General features: G+C 69.9%; 3 protein-coding genes across 7 annotated transcripts; all 3 read right to left on the reverse strand.

Moving 5' to 3' along the window:
* Window positions 1-1,076: 1,076 nt before the first annotated feature.
* LOC144323491 (angiopoietin-related protein 5-like) lies at window positions 1,077-3,290 on the reverse strand. The gene is made up of 6 exons (XM_077914009.1): window positions 2,967-3,290; window positions 2,861-2,888; window positions 2,463-2,554; window positions 1,959-2,085; window positions 1,679-1,864; window positions 1,077-1,425 (listed from the first exon to the last, which is right to left on the reverse strand). Exons 1-6 carry the CDS (start codon window positions 3,225-3,227, stop codon window positions 1,124-1,126), a joined length of 996 nt encoding a protein of 331 aa, XP_077770135.1. The 5' UTR covers window positions 3,228-3,290; the 3' UTR covers window positions 1,077-1,123.
* A 144-nt stretch (window positions 3,291-3,434) lies between these two features.
* On the reverse strand, window positions 3,435-11,068 carry TRABD (TraB domain containing). 2 transcript variants are annotated; one of them, XM_077914006.1, is made up of 10 exons: window positions 10,952-11,068; window positions 6,912-6,979; window positions 6,596-6,674; window positions 6,167-6,333; window positions 5,884-6,024; window positions 5,515-5,625; window positions 5,284-5,423; window positions 4,872-5,044; window positions 4,677-4,788; window positions 3,435-4,579 (listed from the first exon to the last, which is right to left on the reverse strand). In XM_077914006.1, the coding sequence occupies exons 2-10, from the start codon at window positions 6,942-6,944 to the stop codon at window positions 4,402-4,404; spliced, it is 1,134 nt and encodes a 377-aa protein (XP_077770132.1). In that variant the 5' UTR covers window positions 6,945-6,979; window positions 10,952-11,068; the 3' UTR covers window positions 3,435-4,401. The 2 variants fall into 2 exon arrangements, with proteins under 2 accessions (XP_077770132.1, XP_077770133.1); XM_077914007.1 differs by lacking the exon at window positions 10,952-11,068 and adding an exon at window positions 8,659-8,680.
* Window positions 11,069-13,479: 2,411 nt separating this feature from the next.
* PANX2 (pannexin 2) lies at window positions 13,480-20,776 on the reverse strand. Of its 4 annotated transcripts, none has more exons than XM_077914010.1 (3): window positions 20,534-20,776; window positions 14,885-16,330; window positions 13,480-14,688 (listed from the first exon to the last, which is right to left on the reverse strand). In XM_077914010.1, exons 1-3 carry the CDS (start codon window positions 20,757-20,759, stop codon window positions 14,345-14,347), a joined length of 2,016 nt encoding a protein of 671 aa, XP_077770136.1. In that variant the 5' UTR covers window positions 20,760-20,776; the 3' UTR covers window positions 13,480-14,344. The 4 variants fall into 4 exon arrangements, with proteins under 4 accessions (XP_077770136.1, XP_077770138.1, XP_077770137.1 ...); XM_077914012.1 differs by having other exon boundaries at window positions 14,885-18,084; window positions 20,534-20,674; XM_077914011.1 differs by having other exon boundaries at window positions 14,885-18,456; window positions 20,534-20,670.
* Between the last annotated feature and the right edge of the window lie 534 nt (window positions 20,777-21,310).

The raw sequence follows: 21,310 nt of genomic DNA on the forward strand, positions 1-21,310 counted from the left end.
CCGGGTCCGGGTCGGTGCGGCCCCGCACGAGGAGCCCCGGGGCGAAGCCGGAGCGGAGGCCTGTGCCTCCCCTGCGCCCCTGGACCCCATGCCCATCCTCCCCCGCCCCTCTGGGGTGACCTCCTGGCACCCTCTGCTCTCCTGGCATAGCACTGCCCTGAACCCAGCTCCTCCCGTTTCCCCGTGTCTCTGACCCTGGGCTCGAGGGCTGCGGGTCCCGGGACCCTCCCCATGGTCGCCCAGGGGCTGGGGGCCCAGCCTGGCCTTGCAGCATCTGCCCAGGAAAGGCACCTGTGTGACTGCTGCAGGGTGCCCCAGATGCGGCCCTCAGAGGAGCCTTACACCCAGATGGCGGCAGGGAGCCGGTGGTCCTTGCAGGGGTTTCCCAGTGCCCCCGCGGCCCCCCACGCTGGCCTCCCACTAAAACCTGAGGCCAGGAGCACAGACACACGGGCTCCCTCGCGGCTGGACTGTGCCCTCGCCCCAGGAGCCCAGCACGTGGCTTCCCAGATGTCAGGTGCAGCGTCTGTGCCTGCCAGGCCCTCTGCAGCTCCGAGGGGTGCACGGGGGCACCGCCTTCCGTGTTAGGTCCCTGTGGGCGCTGATCTCCCGGGTCTCCTCCTGCAGCCTGACGTTGGGCTGCCTGCAGTCTTGTCCGCTTGGCCTGCTGGCGGAGTCCCCTAGTCCCAGCCTCCTTCCTACCTGCCTAGGGAACCTGGCCTGACCCTAGTGTCACCACCCCCCCTTCCCCAGGCCCTTCCGACCCATCTCCTTGCCCCTCACCCCACTGTGCTTCCCACACCTTGGAATCTGGTGAGCCTGGGTTCACAGCCAATGGGGGCACCTGGGGCGTGCCAGGGGACCAGGAGGTCGGCACCAAGGGTTAGTGCCTTATGGCACCTGGGGCCCTTGCTTCTGGCCTAAACGTTGGGCTGCACGGCCTCACGGATGCCCCCAGGGCTGTTTTGGGTGGACAGGTGCCCCCCATGGACAGCACAGGGTCTGAGCAGCCAGGCTAGGCCGGAGCTGAGCTCAGCAGCCTCTTGGTTCCGACCCTGAGGAAGACACAGTGGACAGCCAGGCTGGTACGTTTAATGAGGCTCAGGTGCCCATGGACGCGGGCCTAGGCCTCGCGGGGAGCAGTCGTGCGCAGGCGCAGCAGGGAGGAGCTTAAGGTGGGCTGCTGGTCGCCAGCCGCCCAGCGCATGCCCGACATGGCCCCCTCACGCTCTGGCCATGGCCCGTTGAGGTCAGCGTGGCCGCAGTCGCTGTACCACCACCCGGAGCCCGAGCGATCGTGGCTGCAGCTGGAGAAGGTCTGGGCACCGTCCGTGCAGGGAGAGCAGCGGTCGTGATCGCGGTCTAGCGTGCTGAAGCCGCAGCCCTCCTGGTTGTCTGTGTGGCCCGAGCCCCGGAACGCGTCCCCTGCGTGCGGTGGCGGCGTGGGTGCTGGCTAGCCGCCCCTCCGGTCGCACCCGCTGCCTCGCCGTCGGGGACCCCAGGGCGGGCACTCAGGGAGCGAGTGTTTCCCCAAGCACAGAGACTGGCAGGTGTAGGCCGGAAAGCTGGGGTGCCCGGGGACCCATCCTTCCCTGCCTGCCCTGGCCCTGCGGCAGGACTGCCTTTCCCTGAGCCCCTCCCTGAGCCCGCCGGGTCCCTCCCCTCCGAAAGCGCTCACCTGCGTTCCCCGAGTACAGGCCCAGGGTCAGCCGGTAAAACTGGGCCTCCCCATCCACGTGGAAATGGTTGTAATGGGCGTGCAGCGTGCGGTTGTCCACGTCCAGGAGGTCCACCCTCAGCTCTGCGCGCAGGCCCGGCTGGGACGTCAGGTCAGAGATGTGCTGCAGCCCCAGCCAGTGGTCACCTGCGGGGGCAGGCCATCAGGCAGCACAGCTGTGGGACGGGCCACCGCTGGCCGCCCCCGCTGTCGGCCTGGTCCCCGCAGGAGTGTGTCCTACCTCTCAAGTCTCCGAAGCCCTGCTTGTACTCCTGCCAGCACCTCTCAAAGTCCAGGGGCCTCCCGCGGCCCCAGTCGCGGCTCTGAATCACCGTCCAGCCGCCGTCCGGGTGCATGTCACAGAGGACCTGGGGGAGGGGCATGCACTTGGCATGGGGCCTACAGGTCTCCCCGTTCTCCAGGAAACACTTTGTATTTGAAAACTGAAACTTTGTTTTTCTACTTGTCATGTTATATAAACTTGCATCATATTAAACTCGAGTTCTGGGAAGGGGCGATAAGGTTGCACCCCTGGAGGCTGCTTGGTCCTGGAGGGAGCTCGTACCCTGCCGCGTGGCTGCTGCTTCCCTTCACGTGGTCGGTCTCCCGGGGGGCTCGGTCTCCCCGAGGCTTCCCCCGGCTGCCCCGCCCGGCTAGCTGGATGGTCACACCCTAGCTCTGGCCCCGGTGATGCCCATGACCCCCCCAGGCCCCCACGGCGGCAGCCGCCCACCTGGCCACCCACCTGGAACGGGGTGGCAGCTCCGGCCGGCTGGACGGTGTACACTCCGCTGGGGGCACCAGGGCTTCCCGCCCAGATGTGAGAGCAGTCCCTCCCTGCGGGACACGCGGCCAGGGGCGCTCAGACTGTGGCCATGCCCCCGCGACGGAGCGGAGCCCTCCCCCCACCCTGCCTGCGGCCCCTGGACGGCCCGGGCCTTCCCTGCTGCCCCGAAGGCCAGTCCTGGCTCCCTCCCCTCCTAGCCGGTAGCCGCCTGACGGCCCCCCAAGCCCGGGGGCCCTAATGTGGGAGCACCAGGGGCCCAGGCCGCGCTGCCCGTCCCCTTGGGGTAGGGGGAGCTGTGGGGCAGGTCGGGGGCTGCCGAGCCTGGGCCCCGGCCTCCCTCAGCCGCCTCACCAGACCTTGGGGTTCCAAAAGCGCCACCTGCACCTGTGGGGAGAGGGGGCCGCTGAGAGGCAGGCCGGGAGCTCTGGGAGCCCCTGGCCCACGTTGGCAACCGCCTCTTACCGGACGTCGAAACCGCACCAGGCAGCTGGCCCGGGGCACCGAGAGGCACAGGAAAGCGGCAAGACCCAGCACGGGGCTGGCAGCCATGGCTCCTGGGGGCACGGACACGGGTGGGGGGCCACGGATACAGGTGGGGGGCCACGGCCTCCCAGCACCTCCACCCTGCGCGCTCACGGCTGGCCTTCGGGGCAGATCTGAGCCCCTGGGCCCCGGCTCCTTTTGTGCAGGTGCCGGGCTCACCCCGCCCCTCTCCTCCCTCATGCTGGGGGGGCCCGAGGGTGCGGCAGGAGGGCAGGGCAGGGGCGCCCCGAGAGCGCACTTCCCCTTGGCTGCGGCCCCTGCGCCCGGATCTGCCGTGTGCTGAGGGCGTCCCCGGCCCACTCCCCCACCCCGCGAACGGAAGCGGGGGGGGGGGGGGGGGAACGGGACACCTGACTCCCATTTCCACACATTTCACAAAACAGGAGCTTCCAAAATTAGACTTTATTTCGGTTTCTAAGGAACGAGTACACGCGTGTATGTGACAGGAAGAACACCGTCCGGCGCGGCTCACGGCCGAGGCTGCCCCGGATTTGGTCGGACACGGAGTCAACACAAACAGTCCCGCGTGATCCCCGGCCCGCGGGGCTGCTGCATCACCCCCCTGGACGTGCCTGGACCAGGAGCCCCGCGTGGGGGGTCGGGGGGGGCAGGCATCTGCTGCATGTGTGCAAAGTGGCGACCACGCACCAGGTGTCAGGGAGGCAGCGCGGGGCAGCCCCGGGGAGGGTCCCAGCGGTAAGCGAGCGGAGGGACGGAGGGGCCGCGTCCAGGGGCCACCCTGCGCCGCCTCCCACGGGCTCGCCCGCCCGCGCCCTGCCTGCGCCGCCCTGACACCCTTTGTCCCAGTGGGATTTAAGGCTAGTATTTCCTGACATTTGCTTCAGTTCGTTTTAAGTTAAAATTACCTGAGTAAAAAAAAATTTCAGACATTTTTAAAAGCCCACAGCAGTCTCTGCAGGCAGAGCCGGCACCCGTGGGCGGCCCCCGCCGGGCCAAGCACCCCATCGCAGCGGCGCCCCTAGAGCCCCAGGGAGCGGCTCGGCGCTTGCCTCGCTGGGACCCCGACGGCCCAGAGCCCACCGCGAGTCGCTGCCCGCGAGGGGAAGGCACGGTGAGGTAGGGGCGGCCGGCTGTGCCCCCGTGGCCCCTCCTGCCAGCTTGTCCTGACGCGCGGGAGCCCATGACCCCAGGAGCGGTCCCGCGGGGGCAGGGAGGGGCTGCGGGGAGGCCTGAGCTCAGAGCAGTTAAATAATTCTTTATTTGGGCGGGTTGGGGGGCAGGCGTGGCTGGGTGGGGACCCCCACGGGGGGTGGCGCCCGGGACTTCCTTGGTGGGGGGGCCGGCCCCAGCGCCCCCGGGCTGCCACCCAGGCGCGGCCGGGAGGTTGTCCTTCCTATTTGTGCGGCCGGGCCGTGGACGCCGTCTGCAGACAGTACTGAGCGATGGGCAGCGACAGGACCAGGCTGGTGGCGCGGCGCCCCATCCAGTAGAGGCCGTAGCCCAGCAGGCCCAGGACAGCGGCCTTGACGGCCAGCCGGGACAGCCTGCCGGAGACGGACGGCGGGGGCACGCTGCGGAGGAAGGGTGGGCTGGGCTGGCTCTGCGCGCAGGGGCGCGGGCTCCCGGGCCAGCCCCCTCCCCGGGCCACTCGGCCTGCGCGGTACTCACGTCATGATCTCCTGGATGTTGAGGTCGGTGGTCCAGTTCTTCTCGATGCCCGGGACATGGCCCATGCCCACGACGCCCACCACCACAGAGGGGACACACTTCCTGGGCTCAGCTGTGGGGGAAGCGACGCGTCAGCCCCGGCCTGGCGGCGACGGTGCCCGGACAGCCCCCGCCCGGGCCAGCCGTCGCCGTCACCGTCAGAGGAGCGCGGCAGCTCAAGGCGCCGGGCGGCCTGCCTCAGCATGTAGGTCAGGTACACGTCGCGCTCTGAGACGATGGTGCGGTGCAGGTCGGGGAACTCGCCGATCATCTCCGCCATCATCTGCTCCAGCAGGTCCTTCTGCTTGCACCGCTCCACGTCATCCTTGCTGGGGGCAGAGGGCACGCTGCCAGCCTCGTGGGCACAGGGCAGCCAGCAGGAGGCTTGTGCTGTTGACCCAGGGCAGGGACCTCCGCACCCTTTGTGTCCAGGCCCCCGGCGGAAGGAAGGGGCGGGAAGGCCTTGTTTGAGGAGGCTTAGCCCCAGAACAAGGGGGGACGAACCCCGCGGCGGGCCCTGGGCCACCCTTCCTGGGTGGGGCTGCGTATAGGAGGTGAGGGGCCCTACCTGATGGGGTCTGACAGGAAGCAGAGGCCCCAGGCCAGCTTGACCTTCTGCCAGAAGGACAGCGCCGCGATGGCCCTCTTGAAGGTGACGGGGATGGGCCGGTCACCCAGGTGGAACTTGCAGAAAGGCACCTTGCTGGCCTGGGGCGAGGGCTGGGCGTTGGTCGGGGCGGCTGGGCCCCGGGCAGCCCCCAGGCACCGGCCCCCCACTTCCCAGTGGCCCCAGGCCCACCTCCTTGAAGGCCTCCCTGAACTCGCCGCCGGGAGCCATGCCCAGCTGCTCGGTAATGTGCGCCGACACTTTGAGCAGGAGCATCTGCATGAGTCCGGACATGACCCCGTTCTGCGGGGAGGGAGCCCGCGTCAGCGGCCGCATCCCCAGCAGGTGCCCCTCAGGCCCAGGCCCCAATCCCCTGCCACGACCCCCGGCGGCACATGTAGGTGTGAGCGAGGGGTACGGGAGGGGTCCTGGGGTGGCCCGACAGCACTGAGCTCAGCCCCTGCCCGTGCGGGGCCCCGGGGTGCCCACTCCAGCTCTCCCCTTGGGCCGAGGCCCAGCCCGGGTGCCCCAGGGTGGGCAGCACACCACCCGGCGCCGCACCTGCCTCACGGCCTGCTGCAGCTTCTCCAGGCTGAGCTCCTTGGCCTCCTGCAGCAGCGTGCTCTCGTCCATCTTCAGCATGGACACGCGGTACTGGCACAGCTCCACCACCACCACATCGGGCTGCACCTCCCGGATGGTCTGCAAGGGCCGCGCCGCTCAGCCCGCTGCCCCACCCCGCCCCCGGTGCCCCTGCTGCTCCAAGGCAACACAACAGCTCTGCCCGCGGCTGGACGGGGAAGGCACGAGGCCCCAGTAAGCCCTCCCGGGGGCCGGTCCCCACCTTCACCACGTCCCTCTTGCTGTCATCGCTGAAGTGTGCCGTGCCCACCACGTACACCCTGCTCCCGTCCTCCGCCACCAGCTCGGTCACGGTGCGTGGCAGGCTGGGCCGCTCCCGCCGCCTCCTCAGCTTCATCTCCAGGAGGAGGGTCAGCGCGTCCGCGTCGGCTGCAAGGACAGCGGGGGTGGGTGCGGTGCACTCGGGCCACTCGGGCTCCTGGCTCTTGGGTGAGTGACACCCGGGGCCCAGGTGCACACGAGCTCCCCACGCACCGTCCATGTGCCCCGCCCCCGCCTTGGCACCCCTGCACCGGCCGCCAGGGGGTGCACCCCGCCGCCCAGGGCTCCAAGCCCAGGGGACCCACTGCTGCTCTAGAGCCCCTCCACCCCCCCCAGCCGCCCGGCCCTGCGTGATCTCAGGAGCGCGCACACAGGTTCTGGGCTTCTCCGGCGAGCACCCTGGGCACCACCTCTGACACCCCCACTGTCACAATAGGTTCCACGTCGGCCTGCAGAGAGAAGGGAACGTCTGAGTCGGGGTGCCCACCTCCCTGGCACCAGCCTGGGCTCGGGGCAGCCCTGCGTCCCCACCGTGAGCTCTGCACGGCCCCCAGTACTGAAGCCCGTGATCGTGGCCTGTACACAGCCCACCCCCAGGCGGCCACGCTGAGGGGCCCCCACTCTGCTGAGAGGCTGGCTGGACCCTGAGCCCGAGACCCTGACCCTGGCATCGCTGGGTCCCTGACCTCCTGGGGTGGCTGCTCCTCCTCCCCCTCCATGGCTGGGCGGCGGCTCCTGCACCGATGAGCGAAGCCTGAGGAGACAGAGGCAGGCAGTCACCCGGAGCCTCAGCTGTGCATGGGGCTCCCTCTGCTTTGGGGACCCGTGGGCGGGCCACAGGCTCGGTCCTTCCAGGCAGATGACACCTGCCGGTCACCAGCCATGGGGTTCCGGGTCCAGCAGACGGGGGACCCTGCCCTCAGGGATCTGGAAACCCTGCGCCGTGGGCTAAGAGCAGGGCTGGGGACACCTGGCTTTGCCCTAGCAGGTGAGCTGGGGGGTGTCCTCTGTGTCCCCTGGGCTGGACGAGCGCCCATGCAGACACAGACCATCCAGACCCACAGGACCCAGGATGGGGAGGGGCTGCCACCTGTGTCAGGATGGGATTCCCGGCTTCCCCAGGACGCCGTGGGAGAACCCAGCCCAGCCTGATGGAGCCTCTGGGGCGGTGCCTGGGTGCAGGGTGGCAGCACCTGAGGACGGGGACGCCCAGCGCCATGGGGACCAGCCCCCGGAGCAGACCCACGCCGACTGCTTTCAAGCTGTGGCATGAACCACCTTTGATTCTAGAGAATCTGCACCTGTCAGGGACAGGCCAATGCAGTGCCTGGGGCTCGGGCTGTGCTTCTGGAGCAGGGCTGGGGGGGGGGGGCCCTGGGGGAGCGAGGCCTGGGGGTCCTGGGGGAGCGAGGCCGGGGGGGGGGGAACCTGGGGGAGCGAGGCGGGGGGGGGGAACCTGGGGGAGCGAGGCCTGGGGGGACCTGGGGGAGTGAGGCCTGGGGTGGTAACCTGGGGAAGTGAGGCCTCGGGGAGCCTGGGGGGACCTGGGGAAATGAGACCTGGGGGGGAGGGGACCTGGGGGAGCGAGGCCAGGGCGGGGGGAACCTGGGGGAACGAGGCCTGGGGAGGCCTGGAGGAACAAGGCCTGGGGTGGTAACCTGGGGGAGCGAGGCCTTGGGGGGCCTGGGGGGGTCTGTGCAATGCTGCTGGGCTGCACTTGTTTCTCTGTTGCTGACACTTTCCAACATTTTACAATAAAAAGGAAGGGCCCGTGACAAGTAAGCAAGGCCATGTGTCAGGCTCCCGGCCCCTTGGACGCCGGGCCCCCCCACCGTTGCACTGGGCCGCCCGGGCTGTGTCCCGCCGTGGCCGTGGTGGTGGCGCGGGGGCTTCCTGCCCCAGCTCCTGCTTCTTCCTCAGCAGCGGGAGGGATGGCCACCCAGCCCGGTGTCCAGGCTCACAGATGGGCGGGGCTCCCTCCCGCTCTGACCAAATGCCATCGGGGTCCAGGGATGTGCCTGGAGCTGTGGGGGCGGGGGAGGGGCTGGCACCGGGTTTCTGAAAGACGCAGCCCTAGTCACAGGGTCAGAAAGAGGAACTGGGTTAGGGCCTAAGGAAGCAGCTGGGCCCCGGGGGTGCGGGAGACAGTGCTTCTGGGGAGGGGCAGGAGGGCCTGGGCTCTCCTCCCCCAGAACCTCCTGCCTGACACCCCCCCCAGCCTGTTCTTCCCACTTTACAGAAAAAAGCACCCATCAATGCCAGGCGCCACCCAAATACCCGCAGGACGGGCCCTGAAGCCGCGGGGGGGCCGCAGGGGGGCCGCACACCAAGGAGCCCCGCCCCGCCCCGCCCCTCCAGGCTCCTGAGCGCCCAGGAGGAACGGGAGGTGACGCGCCTTGGTCCAGCTTTACTCGAAAAGCAAACAGTTCTTACTTGGAAGCAGCTCGAGGCTGCCAAGGTACCAGAAAAACTTCTTAAGAAAACATCCTGTGCTGGGGCAGGGAGGCTCCTGTCACCACGTGGCCGCTGCCCTCCCTCCCGAGGGTGTGGTGGCCACCAGTCCTCCCCGCCCCTCCCCGCCCTCCGAAGCCCTGGGGAGACCTGTGCGTGCAGGGACAGGCGGGCCCCACTGTGCACAGGCCACAGGCACCTGCCCGTGGGCCCTCCTGGAGGCTGGGGGCGCAGGGGTGCCACACAGGCCATCAGGTGTGATGCCGTCGCCCACTGCCGTGCCAGGCCCTGGGGCCCCCTCGAGCTCTCTGTGCCCCTCCCTGCGGAGGTGGGTGCCCCGCCTCGCCAGGAGGATCAGAGGTGGGGTGCCCCAGCCATAGCCTTGCAGGACTCATTGCTTGTAAGCCCCGCCCCCTACCCCTGGGCCTGAGCCTCTCCCAGCCACCATGAGGGAAGCAAGGCCCCCCACCTCGGAGTCCAGCCCCCATCTCCCTGCCCCCCCAGTGGCTGCCACCCGGCGTCCACACCCGGGTTCCTCGCCTCACTCTCTGGATCTACAGGTCCCAGCAGCTCTTAGACCGCTGCATGCTGCAGGGACACACAGGCCCCTGCCGACACCCTCGAGGGAACATAAATGTGCTGCCTCCCACGTCACAGTCCAGTGCGGGCCTGCTACTGGCCACGCCACGGTTGGTGGCCTACGGAGCCCCTTGCCACATCCAGCCGCCACTCCCTCCCTCCAACCAGCTGTCACTGCCAAGCAGGACTGTCCACGAGGATGACCTGGGGCCAGATGCCAGCAACCATGTGGCAGGTCGCAGTCAGGGCTTGGCCAGGTCTCAGACCCGCCACCTGGGGCTGCAGGGCCCCCGAGGGCCTCCCACCTGTCAGGACTCTTGGCTCCTGCCTCCAGGACGGAGCTGCTGGGACCTGCTGCCCAGCTGTCTGGCTGCGGGATGGGTGCCACGCTCAGACTTCAGCTCGTGACCTCGAGGACTCTGGGGGAGGCAGGAGTGAACCCCGTGGGGCACAAGCACAACCAACAGTCTGGTTTTAGGGGACAGTGGAAGATGAGTCTTCCAAAGCTGTGTCCCCATCCATAGGGACACACCAGGACCTGGCTCTGTGAGTCACAATCCTGCACACAGGTGACAGCAGCAGAGTCACCCACCAGCTTCCAGAAGACACGTCCTAAGCGGAGGGAATTCCCCACGGCCCCGAGGGCCCCGAGAGGACCGCCTTGTCCCGTCCTCCAGTAGAGGTACCTGCTCAACAGCAGGAAAAGCCCCTTTGGCATCTGGGACCCGCCGGGGGTGCAACCCTGGGACAGCTTGACCCGCGTGATGAAATGATTAGCGTCTGAGCGTGTTGTGCTGGCGTCCATTTCCGGACGCACCGAGGCCACGGGCAGCTGAGCGTGAGCGGCAGCCCCGTCCCTGCCCGCGCAGCCGGAGCGGGTGCTGACCCGCGTACCCGGGCTCGGGACCGAGGCCCCATCCGCGGGGCCGGCGCTTGGCGGTGGAGCCCTTGGGGGCTGACCAGGACCCCGGGAAGTCACGGCGGGGGCCCCACGACGGTCCTAAGGCCTCGGCAGGGCAGACCCCGGGGCACCGTCGGGGCAAGACGGCCAGCTGCAAGCAGAGACACCGCCCTCCCGGCGACCCCCCGTCGGCCGGGCCGGGGCCCTGGGCTGCAGCCCAGGGGGTGGGTGTGCGCGGAGCCCCCGCCCCGCCCCGCCCCCATCCCAGGCTGGCCCGGGTCGGCGGGAGCCCCGCCCCGCCCGCACCTCCGCCACCCGGTGGGCTCGCGTCCCCTCGCCGCCCCGCCCCGCCGTCCTCCCGTCCAGGCCCCGCCCCGGGACCCCCGCCCCGGAGCCCGCCGTGCCCAGAGCCGCGCTCCCGACGCCGCGCCGCGGCCGCCCCGCCCCCGACTTCCCGACTCGCTCACCGCGCTGCTCTGCGGCACGAAGTTACAGCCCCGGCCGCTGCCCCGCGCGCACGAAGCGCAGGCCTCGGCCCCGCCGGCCCCGCCGACCCGGCCCCGGCCCCGGCCTCCAGGGCAGCGCCGCCGCACTCGGGGGCCCGGGTCCCGCCGGGGGAGCCCCCCCGCCCCCCCCCCGGCCCCGCGCGCCCCCCGCGGCCCCGCGCTGACCCTTGCAGCCCCGGGGCCCACGCTGGGGGGGGCGGGGCCCGGCCCGGGGCGAGGCGGCCCCCGACCCCGAGCGCGACCCGGCCCGACCCCCGCCCATCAGCAGGGCCCGCGGCGCGCAGCGTACCGAGGCTGGGCGGTGCTCCTCAGCCGGCCTCCATGCGGCTACTCGCCCCACCGGACGGGGCGGACCGGGGCCGGGACCGGGGGCGGGGCGGCCGGACGGGCCGGGGCCGGGGCCGGGGGCGGGCGGCGCGCGGCATGCCGGGAAGCGCAGTTCCCCGCGCCGCCCGTCCGCTCCGTCGGCGCGCCGGGTCCGCGCCCCTGGACTACACTTCCCAGGGGTCTGCGCGCGAGCGCCCGCGGACTACACTTCCCAGGGGTCCGCGCGCGAGCGCCCGCGGACCACACTTCCCAGGGGCTGTGCGCGAGCGCCCGCGAACTACACTTCCCAGGGGCCCGCGCGCGAGAAGCCCCGGCCCGCCCCGGCCCGCCCCGGCCCGCCCCGGCCCGCCCCGGCCCGCCCCGGCCCGCCCCCGGCGCCTCACGGTCCAAGAGAAAGGAGTGGACTGTGGAGCCCTGAGTTCGAGTCCCCGGGGCTGTGCGGGAGCAGGCGGCCTTGCGAAGACTCTTAGGGTCTCTGGCCGCAGCGCCCAGCCCCCGGATGTTCTCACGACGTCCACGGAGAAGCTTCGCGCCCATCGCCCGGGAGGGGCAACGCGCAGGGGGGTGGAGGGGGGGCGCCCGCGTGGCTTGGCCTGGGGGGTGCGGGGGGCGCGGCCGCCCCTCGGCGCGGTGGGTGCAGGCCCAGCAGTCCCGCCGCCCGCCTCCCTCCGCGGCCTCCGGTCCCCGAGGCCTGTGCCCCCCCCCCGCCCCCCGCCCCAGGGCGCCGACCACGCGACCCCCTCCGCGGTCCCGACGGGCGCCGTCCGGGTCTGGAGGGGTCGGGGGACGTGTCCACGCTGGGACGGCCCCGCGGAAAGAGCCGGATCCCGCCGTGGCTGCGTGGGACGGGGGTTCTCCGGGGGCCCAGCCGCCAGGGCCGGGTACCGGGAGCGGGGCACCTGCCTGCGCCCACGGGGGCGCGCACCCGGGGCACCTGCGGGGCGGGCGGCGCTGCGCGGGGTGACGGCTCGGCCTCTTCTGTCCCCGCGAGCCGGGCCCCCGTCTCGCCGCGGACACGGACACGCAGGTGGCTCCGCGGCCGGGGGGGGCGGTCGGCGACACACCCCCTGCGGCGTCCGGGCTCTGCGACCGTCCGCAACTCGAGAGGAGCCACGGGGCGGCGTGCGCGGAGGGGAGGGCGGCCGTGGGCCGGGACGGCGGGGCGCGGGGAGAGCCGGCGCCCGGGGGGCGGGGGGTCCCGGCCTGCAGAGCTGGCGGCGCTGCTCAGGCCTGCGGGCTCTCCCGCCGCAGCAGGCGCTGGGCCTTGCTTACCTGGAAGGAGGCCCCCCCAGGGCTACGCCCGGAGACCGCAGCGCCCCCGCCCGCACCCTCCGTGGGGCTCCCGCCCTCGGGGTCCTCACCCACTCCCACCACCCAGGGCAGGTGCCCGGCGATCGGGGAGCCCCGGAGCCCGCAGACGGTGTTCCCATGAGCCAGCCCTGAGCCCGTCCACCTGCCTTGTCTGTTCTTCCTGCAGAAACCACGGGACAGGGGATCCCTGGGTGGCGCAGCGGTTTGGCGCCTGCCTTTGGCCCAGGGCGCGATCCTGGAGACCCGGGATCGAATCCCACATCAGGCTCCCGGTGCATGGAGCCTGCTTCTCCCTCTGCCTGTGTCTCTGCGCCTCTCTCTCCCTCTGTGACTATCATAAATTTAAAAAAAAAAAAAAAAAAAAAAAAAAGAAACCACGGGACAGGCTCCTGCCCCGACCCCCTCCCGCGCTGCCTCTGGGGCGACCCCCAGGGCCTCTGGCCTGGGCACAGCCTGCCCCCTATCGGGAGCTGAGTGACGAGCTCTCCCGACCGTGTGGTCTCCTGCGCAGGCCTTGCCAGACCCTAGTGACAATAAAACCTATGTTTAAAACCCAGGGCCCCTTGTCTGTCACTGTCTGGTCATGGGGCTCCGGGGGAGGTCGGCCTGCAGGGGCCTGCAGGGGGGTGCAGGGGGATGCAGCGCTGGGCCAGGCAGGGCTCAGCAGCCCATGGGGGCCCTCTCTGCTCTCATGCCCCCCTCCCCCGGCTCTAGCACCCACAGTTTCTGGCCTGGCTGCGCGGCTACCTGGCTCTGGGGAGCCTGTGTTCAGACCCTGGGAGCCACCGGGGGGACTGAGGGCGTGTGGCCCCATGGCGTGGCCGTGAGACCAGCCTTGTCCCACCCAGGTCCTGGGTCCCTGCAGCGGGAGCAGCCTCACACCATGCGTGTACCAGACGGGCCCCTGTCCCCGAGCCCCTGATGGGGCTTCCTGGAGGCTCGTGCCTTCGTCTCTGCTGAGCCTGTGAGCCCAGGGCTCCCCTGCATGACCCCCAGGCCCACAGCGCAAGCACATCAGAGGTCATGGGATGTCAACCCCAAGTTACACCTATGCACCCCTGCCTTCCTGTGGGTGCAGTAGGGCCCCCAAGGTGACCTGGAGGGCAGGGGGCACCTCCCCCAGATGTAAGAGGCCCTGCTAGAGCCCCGGCCTCCTGCAGGACGGACCACGCGGACTCACACAGTATCAGAATAATATTTATTGATATGCTCGGTGCTACCTTGTTAATACTGTCACGTTGTCACCGTGGCTGAGGTAATAGGGACAGACCCTCCGAGCGCCAGCCCTGGGTGCCCACAGGAAGCTGGGCCCTCAGGTGGGGGCTGGTGGCCTGGGTGGGGGGACGTGGTTATTGCGTTGGACTCCTTCCCTTGCACGCTGGTGTCCGCACCGTCTCAGCCCCGTGCCCAATCACACGCCGTGCGTTCCCGCTGCGCCCACATCGCGCTGCTCGCTGCTCACGCCCACTCACGCACACATCCGCTGGCACACTGGTGCCCTCCTCCTGTCGCTCACGCCCATGCACACGCCATCCTGTCTCCTGGTAATACGTACACTCAGTAGTTACAGTAATCGTAGTAAAATAAAGTACAGGTATGTCGGGACTCAAGGAGAAAGTGCACGTTGATCGGATGGAGGGTGGACCCCTGCGCCCCCGCTGACCTGAGCGTGGCCCTCTGGGCCCGGCAGGCCCGGTGCTGGGACCGCCCCAGCTCCCTCCGGGCTTGGAGCAGAGCTGTCCTGCCACGGCCCGGCCGTCAGGGCCAGCATCCCGGGCCCAACACGAAATCGCCTAAAAAAATAAACTCTTCAGCTTGCAGCCACTGCCTGATGCAGGGTTGGCTCCAGGCCTTCCAGGGGGCTCTGCTGGGGTCAAGACCGGCCCGGGCCCAGCCAGCACCCCCACGATGCTGTCCCGGGGGCCGGGAGGGCACGGTGCTCAGCCCTGTGGCATGCGGACGGGAGGCCGGGAGGCGCGGGCAGTGCCGGGTGAAGCAGAGGCCACGTCCACGTGGGGCTGGGGCGGCGGCGGCTGCCCCTTCCTCAGAACTCCACGGTGCTCACGACCGTCCTCGGCTCGTCGAAGGTGGCGATGAGGATCTGCTGGGGCGGCGGGATGGCGATAAGGCTGCCCACGTCCGGGGGTGCTCGGGGGCCCCCGTCCTCCTCCTCCCGGGCTTCATACAGCGTGCTGATGTGCAGCAAGGGGTGCGTGGCGTTGCGGCTCAGGATTGCAAGGGGGTCGGCCTTGCCCAGACTGGCCGGTGACAGAGGGGCTGTGGCGGGGGCTGCTGGGGGCGAGCAGACGTGAAAGGGGCCCCCGGGGGGAAGCGCGGCCCGGGCCGGCTCTGCTGGGTACAGGATCTCCTTCTCAGGGTGCGGGGCGTCTGCAAACACGGGGAGCACAGGCGTCACCTCCCCGCCCCTCTGCCTCCTTCGCCCTGTGCGCTCCAGCCGCGGGGCCTCCCTGCCCCGAGCAGCCATGGTCGCAGCCCCTGGGGGGGGGGCAGCCCGCCCTCCTCCCCTCGCACCGCACAGATGCCCGGTGTGCCCCCCTCCCCGGCAGGCGTCCCCAGGGCCTACCTTTGGTGGGAGCTGCGGCCAAGCCCAGTGCGCACTCCTCTGCCTGGGAAAGGAAACCGCCTTCCTGGCTCCGGGAGGTGGGCAGGGTGGTGGCGGGCCCGGCCTCGGGCTTGGCCTTCTTGGTGCCGAGGATGTAGGGGTGCACGTCCAGGGAGAAGTGGCGCGCGTGCTTCTTGTCCGGCACGGGCCCCGGGTCACCCCCGCCGCCCTTGTAGTGGTGGGCGGCGCGGGCGCCGGCGTCCAGCAGCGGCGCGATCAGCGTGTCCGTGGCCGTCTTGCGGCGCACGGGCTTGGGCTTCTCGGCCTTGCTGTTCTCCACGCGCATGATGGCCAGCGGCTCCTTGAAGGGCTGGGGCAGCGGGTTGCTGGTGGGGATCCACTTCATCTTCTTGCGCGGCCGCTTGACCACGGGTGGCTCGGCGGTACCCTCGGGCTCGGCGGGGTTGGCGCTGGGGTCCACCGTCTGCACGCCGGCATCGCGCACGGTGGGCGTGGCGTCGTGGTTGGACTGGGCCAGCGCGGCCAGCAGCTGCCGCACCACGTTGTCGTACATGAGGTCGCTCTCGTTGGTGATGAAGTCCAGCCGGTTGAGCGACTTGATGTGATCGCGGTTCTCGTTGCAGAACATGGCCAGGATGTTGATGTCGCAGAACTGGGAGCGGCGCCACTGACGGCGCGTCTTGATGCCCACCTTGTGCAGCTTGTCGAAGATGAAGTTGCTCTTGCGGAAGATGAAGAGGTGGATGAGGTTGACGAGGATGATGAGGTTCATGGCGCAAAGCAGCACGATGTCCACGCCCGCCACGATGCGCTGCAGCTGCACAGACGGGAGCTTGCAGCTCACGCGCACGGCCGTGCCCCCCGCGGCCGGCCCATCTGGGGATGCGCCCAGCGCGCACGTGAACTCATTCTGCTTCTGGGTGGCGTAGTAGGTGCACAGGTAGGAGATGGGCGCCACACTGAGCAACAGGATGAGCAGGTGCCGTGCCAGGTACAGCTTGGCCAGGAAGTTACTGCGGCCGCGGCGCTCCAGGTACTTCTCGAACAGGTTCTGCTCGGGGCTCTTCTCCTTCTCGGCGTTCTCGATGATCTCGCGCCTCTCGCGTTCCGTGATGCCGGGCCCCTTGGACTGGATCTGCTTTTCGATCTTGGGGGCGCGGCCCTCCGCCGCACGGTGGTAGCAGTTGTCGATCTCCTGCAGCAGGAAGTTGAGCTCCGAGGTGAGGCGGGTGGAGGCCAAGAACTCCCAGCCCAGCGCGGGCACGTACATGATGGCCGCGAAGGCCAGCAGCGAGTAGGGCAGCAGCTTGTGCTCAAACAGCGACGGCCACAGGCTAGCGTCCACGCCGGGCAGCGCGTCCCGCAGCTCCGTCCAGCAGTAGCCGCGAGCATACAGCGCCTGGTCGCGAGTGAAGTTGTGCGGCGTGTAGCAGTAAATGGGCTCCTCTGAGGGCAGAGAGGAGACTCGGGCTGGGGTGCTGGGTGGGGGCGGGGGCACGCCAGACATGCCAGGGACTGCGGTCCCCAAACAAATGCCCGGGTCCAGGAGGTCTCAGCCTGGAGACCCCCGCAGCTGGGGTGGCACAGAGTGGGGACAGCCCCGGGGTGAGAGGCACCTCAGCTCCCGCCGTCGGAGGTGGGGGAGGCCCTGTCCGAGGGCAGCAGGGCGGGCCAGGCCATTCGCCGGGGTCCCTCCACACGCAGTGCACCTACCCCAGCCCGAGGGCTGGGCTGCGGGGCCCCGGCTCCTGGAGGGAGCGCGGCCAGCCCAACGGGGCCAGGGGCAGCTCCAGGAGGACGGCTGTGCCTGGCCTGCCACCGAGGGTGTGGTGGCTCCCCAGGCCCGCTGTCCTGGGGCCCCGGGCGGGCCCGGCCTCTGATGGGACGCGGGGGCCAGGACCGTGGCGTCCGCAGCCACCACAGCGGGGGCCTCCCAGGTGGCAGCTCGAAGGCTGTCACTGGACTTTACTTTCCCTCCCAGGTGACGATGGGCACAAACCAACAGCAAAGAACATGTCTGGAGCTCCGCTGGGATCCACCCGCTGGGGGTTCACGTATGGACACTTCCCCACAGGGCAACGCCCGGCAGGCTGGGGGCTGACCTGGGGGCGGCCCTGGACCCCGTGTCCGTGGCCCCGAGGGGTCAGCGGCCAGCCCGCGGCCTGCTCCCCTGGTTGCTGGCGTCCTGCCCCCAGGCCTGCCCCTGCCCGCACAGCCGTCCACTTGGGGCTGCCCGCACCTGGGCTACTTTACGCAGGCTCTGGGGGGACGGTCCTGGATTATGCGGGTGGGCCTGGGGTGGTCACAGGGGGCAGAGTCAGGCATGTGAACATGAAAGCAGAGGCTGGAGAGAGAGGCCACTGCGCCAGCTTTGAAGCTGGAGGACCGGCACCAAGCCAAGGAAAGTGGGGTCTCCGGAGCCTGGGAGAGCAGACAAGAGCCTCCTGGAGCCTCCAGGAGGACTGAGGTCCCGCGTGCCCTGCAGCCTGCGCCCTGTGAAGCACTTCTGACTCCGAGCTGGGCGACTCTGGGATCACAATGTGTTATCTTAAGCGGCTAAGTTTGTGGTCACTTGTTAGAGCAGCAGCGGGAAGCTAAGGCAGGTGGTGGCTGGCCGCCTCCTCGGCTGAGACCCTTTCCTGCTCCGTGTCTCCCCCAGGGGTGTGAGTGAGGGTGCTCCCACCGTGCCGGGGCAGGGGGACCCCCACACAGGAGGGAGGCGCGGGGAGACATCCCCTCCCTAGAGAGCAGTGACCCGCGCAGGTTCCCCTGGCCCCCAGGACCCGGCACCGGCCCTGCAGCTCATGCTCCACGTCCTCGAGGTGCAGGGCACTTGCCTTCTTCCCTTTTTGAGAAGGGCACACACTCTGGGGACCCCTGCACACCTCCAGTCCAGAGACATCCAGGTTATGTGCAGCCCCAATTATTTGCCACTTATGGAAAGAGCAGCTGTGAGTTGCCCTGTGCGGGGGTGTGTAACACCTGAGGAACCCGCTTCCCGCTGAGGCCGCCCCTATGTCTGCTGCTGAGTGGTCGGCGCACCAGGGGTCTACTCACAGCAAGCCCGGCCAGGAGCCATGGGGTCTTCCCGTGGCCCGCTGCCCTCCACACTGCGGATGCACATGGCCCTGGCCTTCCGGGAGGTTCTAGGCTAGGAGGCCAGTGCCACGTGTTGCCGGCACCTGTTTACCATCGTGTCCCTGTCAAGCAAAGCAGGGTGCGGAGAGTCGGGTGTCCCGTGCTCCAGGGAGTCCCTGTGCAGCGAGGCCCCGGGCACTGGGTGTGCCCCCCACACGGGGTCGGTGGGGCCAGCTCCTCATGGGTGGGGCATGCATCCTCTTGGCGGTGACAGCACACACGCTGGCCCTCCGCCCCGGGCTGAGACCCTCACAGATGGGTGCCGATACGCTGTGGGGGGGCAGGGCCCCCCGGTGGGCTCTTGTCCAGGGGATTGGGTGGAGGGGCCTCAGTGTCCTTGGAGGGCCGGAGCTGCTGACCTCACCTCCTTCGTGCACCCCTGCGCCATCCGAGCTGTCCCCGTGTGTCAGCAGGGCCTCTCCTGGAAGGTCACCCTGTGGACGTGTGGTGCCCACCTGCAAGGCGCCGCTTCCCTGCACCCCTACTGTCCCGGGCCTGGGGAGGGGACCCGGGATGCTTCCCAGTTCTGTGTGAAGCACCAGGAGACCTGTCACTTGAACCTTACTCCAGGTGAGCACGAGAAGCAGCCAGAGCTCCCCCGAACCGTGAGGGGCAAAGCCAGGGCAGCTGCAGGGACTCCTGTCAGCAAGCCTGATAAGCTGTTGCCAGCCCCCCTGCGTTCTGTGACCTGGGACAGGAGTCCCTCGGGCACACCAGGGGCTGAAGGCCAACCATGTTCCATGAGCCGTGTTCCAGGGCCCCCGATGCCGGGCAGCAGTGGCCAGCACCTGCCACTGCTCAGAAGGCCTGCCTTGTCCACGCTGGGGGCCAAGCGGGCACAGCATGTCCGTGTGCAAATGCAGGTCAGTGTGGGGGGGGGCAGCGTCAGGACCAGGAACGGAGAGTGAGCTGGGGACACCCTGGCAGCCCAGGCCTGGCTGGACGAGGAGCGGCGCCGAGCACCACGGTGGGTGAGCTGGTCTCACGAGAGAACATGAGCATGGAGGCCCTGTCCCTGACGGAGGTCCCCTGGGGTGACTATCTTGAGCCTGCCCCGCTGTGTGTACCTGTAGTGGGTAGCATTGTGTCTCCCCCAAAAGATGTTCAGGTCCCAACCTCTGGTCCCTGAGATTGTGACCTTGTTTGGAAACATGTTCACGATAACGTCACGCTGAGGGCACCTGGGTGGCTCAGTGGGTTAAGAGCCTGGGCTCCACACTCAGCAGGGGTGCTGCTTGGGGGCTCTCCCCCTCCCTCTCTCCCCCCCTGCACGCGCCCACGTGCTCTCTCCCAAATAAATACCTCTTAAAAAAAAAAAAAGGTCACACTGAAGTAGCCCCAACCCAATGACTGGCGTCCTTGTAGGAGCCCAGGGAGAGGCGCCCTGTGTGACGGGCTGGAGAGGCAGGAGGGAGCCCACCTGGACCTGCGGGACTGAGGCCCAGCCCACACCTTCACTTTGGACTTTTGGTCTCCAGACTATGACAGTTGTTCAGTCGTTTTGAGTCACCAAGCTTGTGCTTGTTACAGTTTGGGGGTTCTAGTCCTGGAGCCCCGACACATCTGGGTGCCCCGAGTGACACTGGTAGTCACACCTGCACGTGAGTGTGAGCCACCCCTGTCCCTGGGAACGCGTCCTATCTCTGAGCACTGGTGTCCACAGAGACAAACTGCAGAGGCCCCTGGTCTCAGAGCAGCATCAGGTGGCCTGGACGTGTCCACCCTCAGGTCTGGAGTTCCCAGGTCACGGAGACCCCTAAAATTGAGCATGGATCAATGCAGAATGCAAGAATGTCTGCCAATGTCACTCAGGGGACAGTCACAGGTCCCTTCTCCCTCTCAGGGGGTGACAGGAGCCCCCACCCCTTTGGCTCCCGGGGCACCTCTGGCCCTCAAGCCCGGCGAGCACTGCGGGGCCCTCCCTGGACCCCTCACCGGCAGATGGGGCTGGGGGAGCCATTTCCTTCCCCCAGCTGCCCGCCTCTACCTGCCTGACCCGGCTCCTGCAGCCCCCTGCCCCCAGCGCCTCCCAGGGTCACTTGTTAGGACGTCCTCCTGGTGCCCGTCGGTCACCTGAAGGCCCCGGCACCCCGCGGCACCCCCGAGCACCCGCGGCGCTGGCTTCCCTCACTGCCCGGTCGGGACCCCCTTCCACCTGCCCGGCCCCGCGGACCCCCAGCTTGGCCTCCCGGTCTCTGCTGCAGACCTTCGGGGCTCCCGGTGCCCCGGGCGAGGCCCCCCGCGCCGCCCCGCTCCGTACCCCTTGGCTGCCGCTCCGACGGCCGTCTCCGGCCCCCACCTGGCCACTCCTCCTCCGCAGAGCCGGCCCACCGCCCCTCCCGGGCTCCCGCGCCAGCCCCGAGCCCCGCTTCTGCCCGGGAGCACCGGGCCGGGCGGTGAGCACGCAGCGCAGCGCGGGGCCCGGAGCCGCCCCGGGAACAGGCGACGCGGGCAGCGGCGGGGGGGCGGGGGGCGGGGGTCGGGGCCCCGCGGACGCGCCCGCAGCCTCACCTGCGAAGTTCTTGGTGAAGACCAGGGTGACCAGCAGGATGGGGACGAGCACGGTGCCGATGGTGACCACGCGGTCGAAGGGCAGCTCGAGCTTGAGCTGCAGCAGCAGCGCAGCCAGCGCGCCCGCCTTGTCGTCCTGCGCGCCGGGCAGGATGAGCTCGCGCAGCTTCTCCCCGGCCAGCAGCGCCGTCGCCATGTCCGCGGACTGCTCCAGGAGGTGGTGCATGGGGGGCGGGGGGCGGCCCGGGGCGGGCGGGGCGGGGGCGCGGGGGGCCGGGCGGGGCGCGGGGCGCGGGGCGCGGGGCTGGGGACGCTCCGCCGCCGCCCGGCGGGCAGGGGTCCGACCGCCCGCGCCGCCGCCCCCGCCTCTGCAGCCGGGCCGGGCCTGGGGCGTCCCTCGGGCGGGGCGGGGCGGGGCGGGGCGGGGGGGCGCCTGTCCCTGGCTGGGGCCGAGGCCCCGCGCCGGCCGGGGAGGGGGCTGTTTACCTGCGGCGACTCGCGGCGAGGCTCCGCCCCCCCCCCCTCCCCAGCCACGCAGATGCGGCGCCGGCGATGACTTTGCAAAAAATCTTTAAATTAAATAAAATGAATGAACAATGACTGGCCCCGCCTCCTCCTCCTCGGGGTGGGGACGGGGCGGGGGGAGGCCGCGGGGGTCCCCGCGCGCCGCCCGCCGCCTCCACCCGGCCCTGCGCGGAGCCCGCCGCGGCGCTGGGCGCCCCTCCCCGCTCGGGGCCACGGCCCGCGGCCCCCGCTTCCCCCGCTCCGCCTGCTCCG

This window comes from Canis aureus, chromosome 11 (genome assembly GCF_053574225.1).
Source record: "Canis aureus isolate CA01 chromosome 11, VMU_Caureus_v.1.0, whole genome shotgun sequence".
Taxonomy (NCBI): Eukaryota; Metazoa; Chordata; class Mammalia; order Carnivora; family Canidae; genus Canis; species Canis aureus.

Excerpts from the sequence above, each read along its gene's own strand:
- LOC144323491 (XM_077914009.1), bottom strand. The coding sequence starts at position 3,227 with ATGAGGGAGGAGAGGGGCGGGGTGAGCCCGGCACCTGCACAAAAGGAG. Across the intron at positions 2,889-2,966 it reads TGGTGCGGTTTCGACGTCCG|GTGCAGGTGGCGCTTTTGGA; the intron begins GTAAGAGGCGGT and ends CTCTCCCCACAG. Across the intron at positions 1,426-1,678 it reads CCTGTACTCGGGGAACGCAG|GGGACGCGTTCCGGGGCTCG; the intron begins GTGAGCGCTTTC and ends CACCGCACGCAG.
- PANX2 (XM_077914010.1), bottom strand. The coding sequence starts at position 20,759 with ATGCACCACCTCCTGGAGCAGTCCGCGGACATGGCGACGGCGCTGCTG. Across the intron at positions 16,331-20,533 it reads CTTCACCAAGAACTTCGCAG|AGGAGCCCATTTACTGCTAC; the intron begins GTGAGGCTGCGG and ends CTCTGCCCTCAG. Across the intron at positions 14,689-14,884 it reads GGCCGCAGCTCCCACCAAAG|ACGCCCCGCACCCTGAGAAG; the intron begins GTAGGCCCTGGG and ends CCGTGTTTGCAG.
- TRABD (XM_077914006.1), bottom strand. The coding sequence starts at position 6,944 with ATGGAGGGGGAGGAGGAGCAGCCACCCCAGGAG. Across the intron at positions 5,424-5,514 it reads TCAGGGAGGCCTTCAAGGAG|GCCAGCAAGGTGCCTTTCTG; the intron begins GTGGGCCTGGGG and ends CCCTCGCCCCAG. Across the intron at positions 4,789-4,871 it reads GCTGCCGCGCTCCTCTGACG|CTGAGCCCAGGAAGTGTGTC; the intron begins GTGACGGCGACG and ends CTTCCCCCACAG.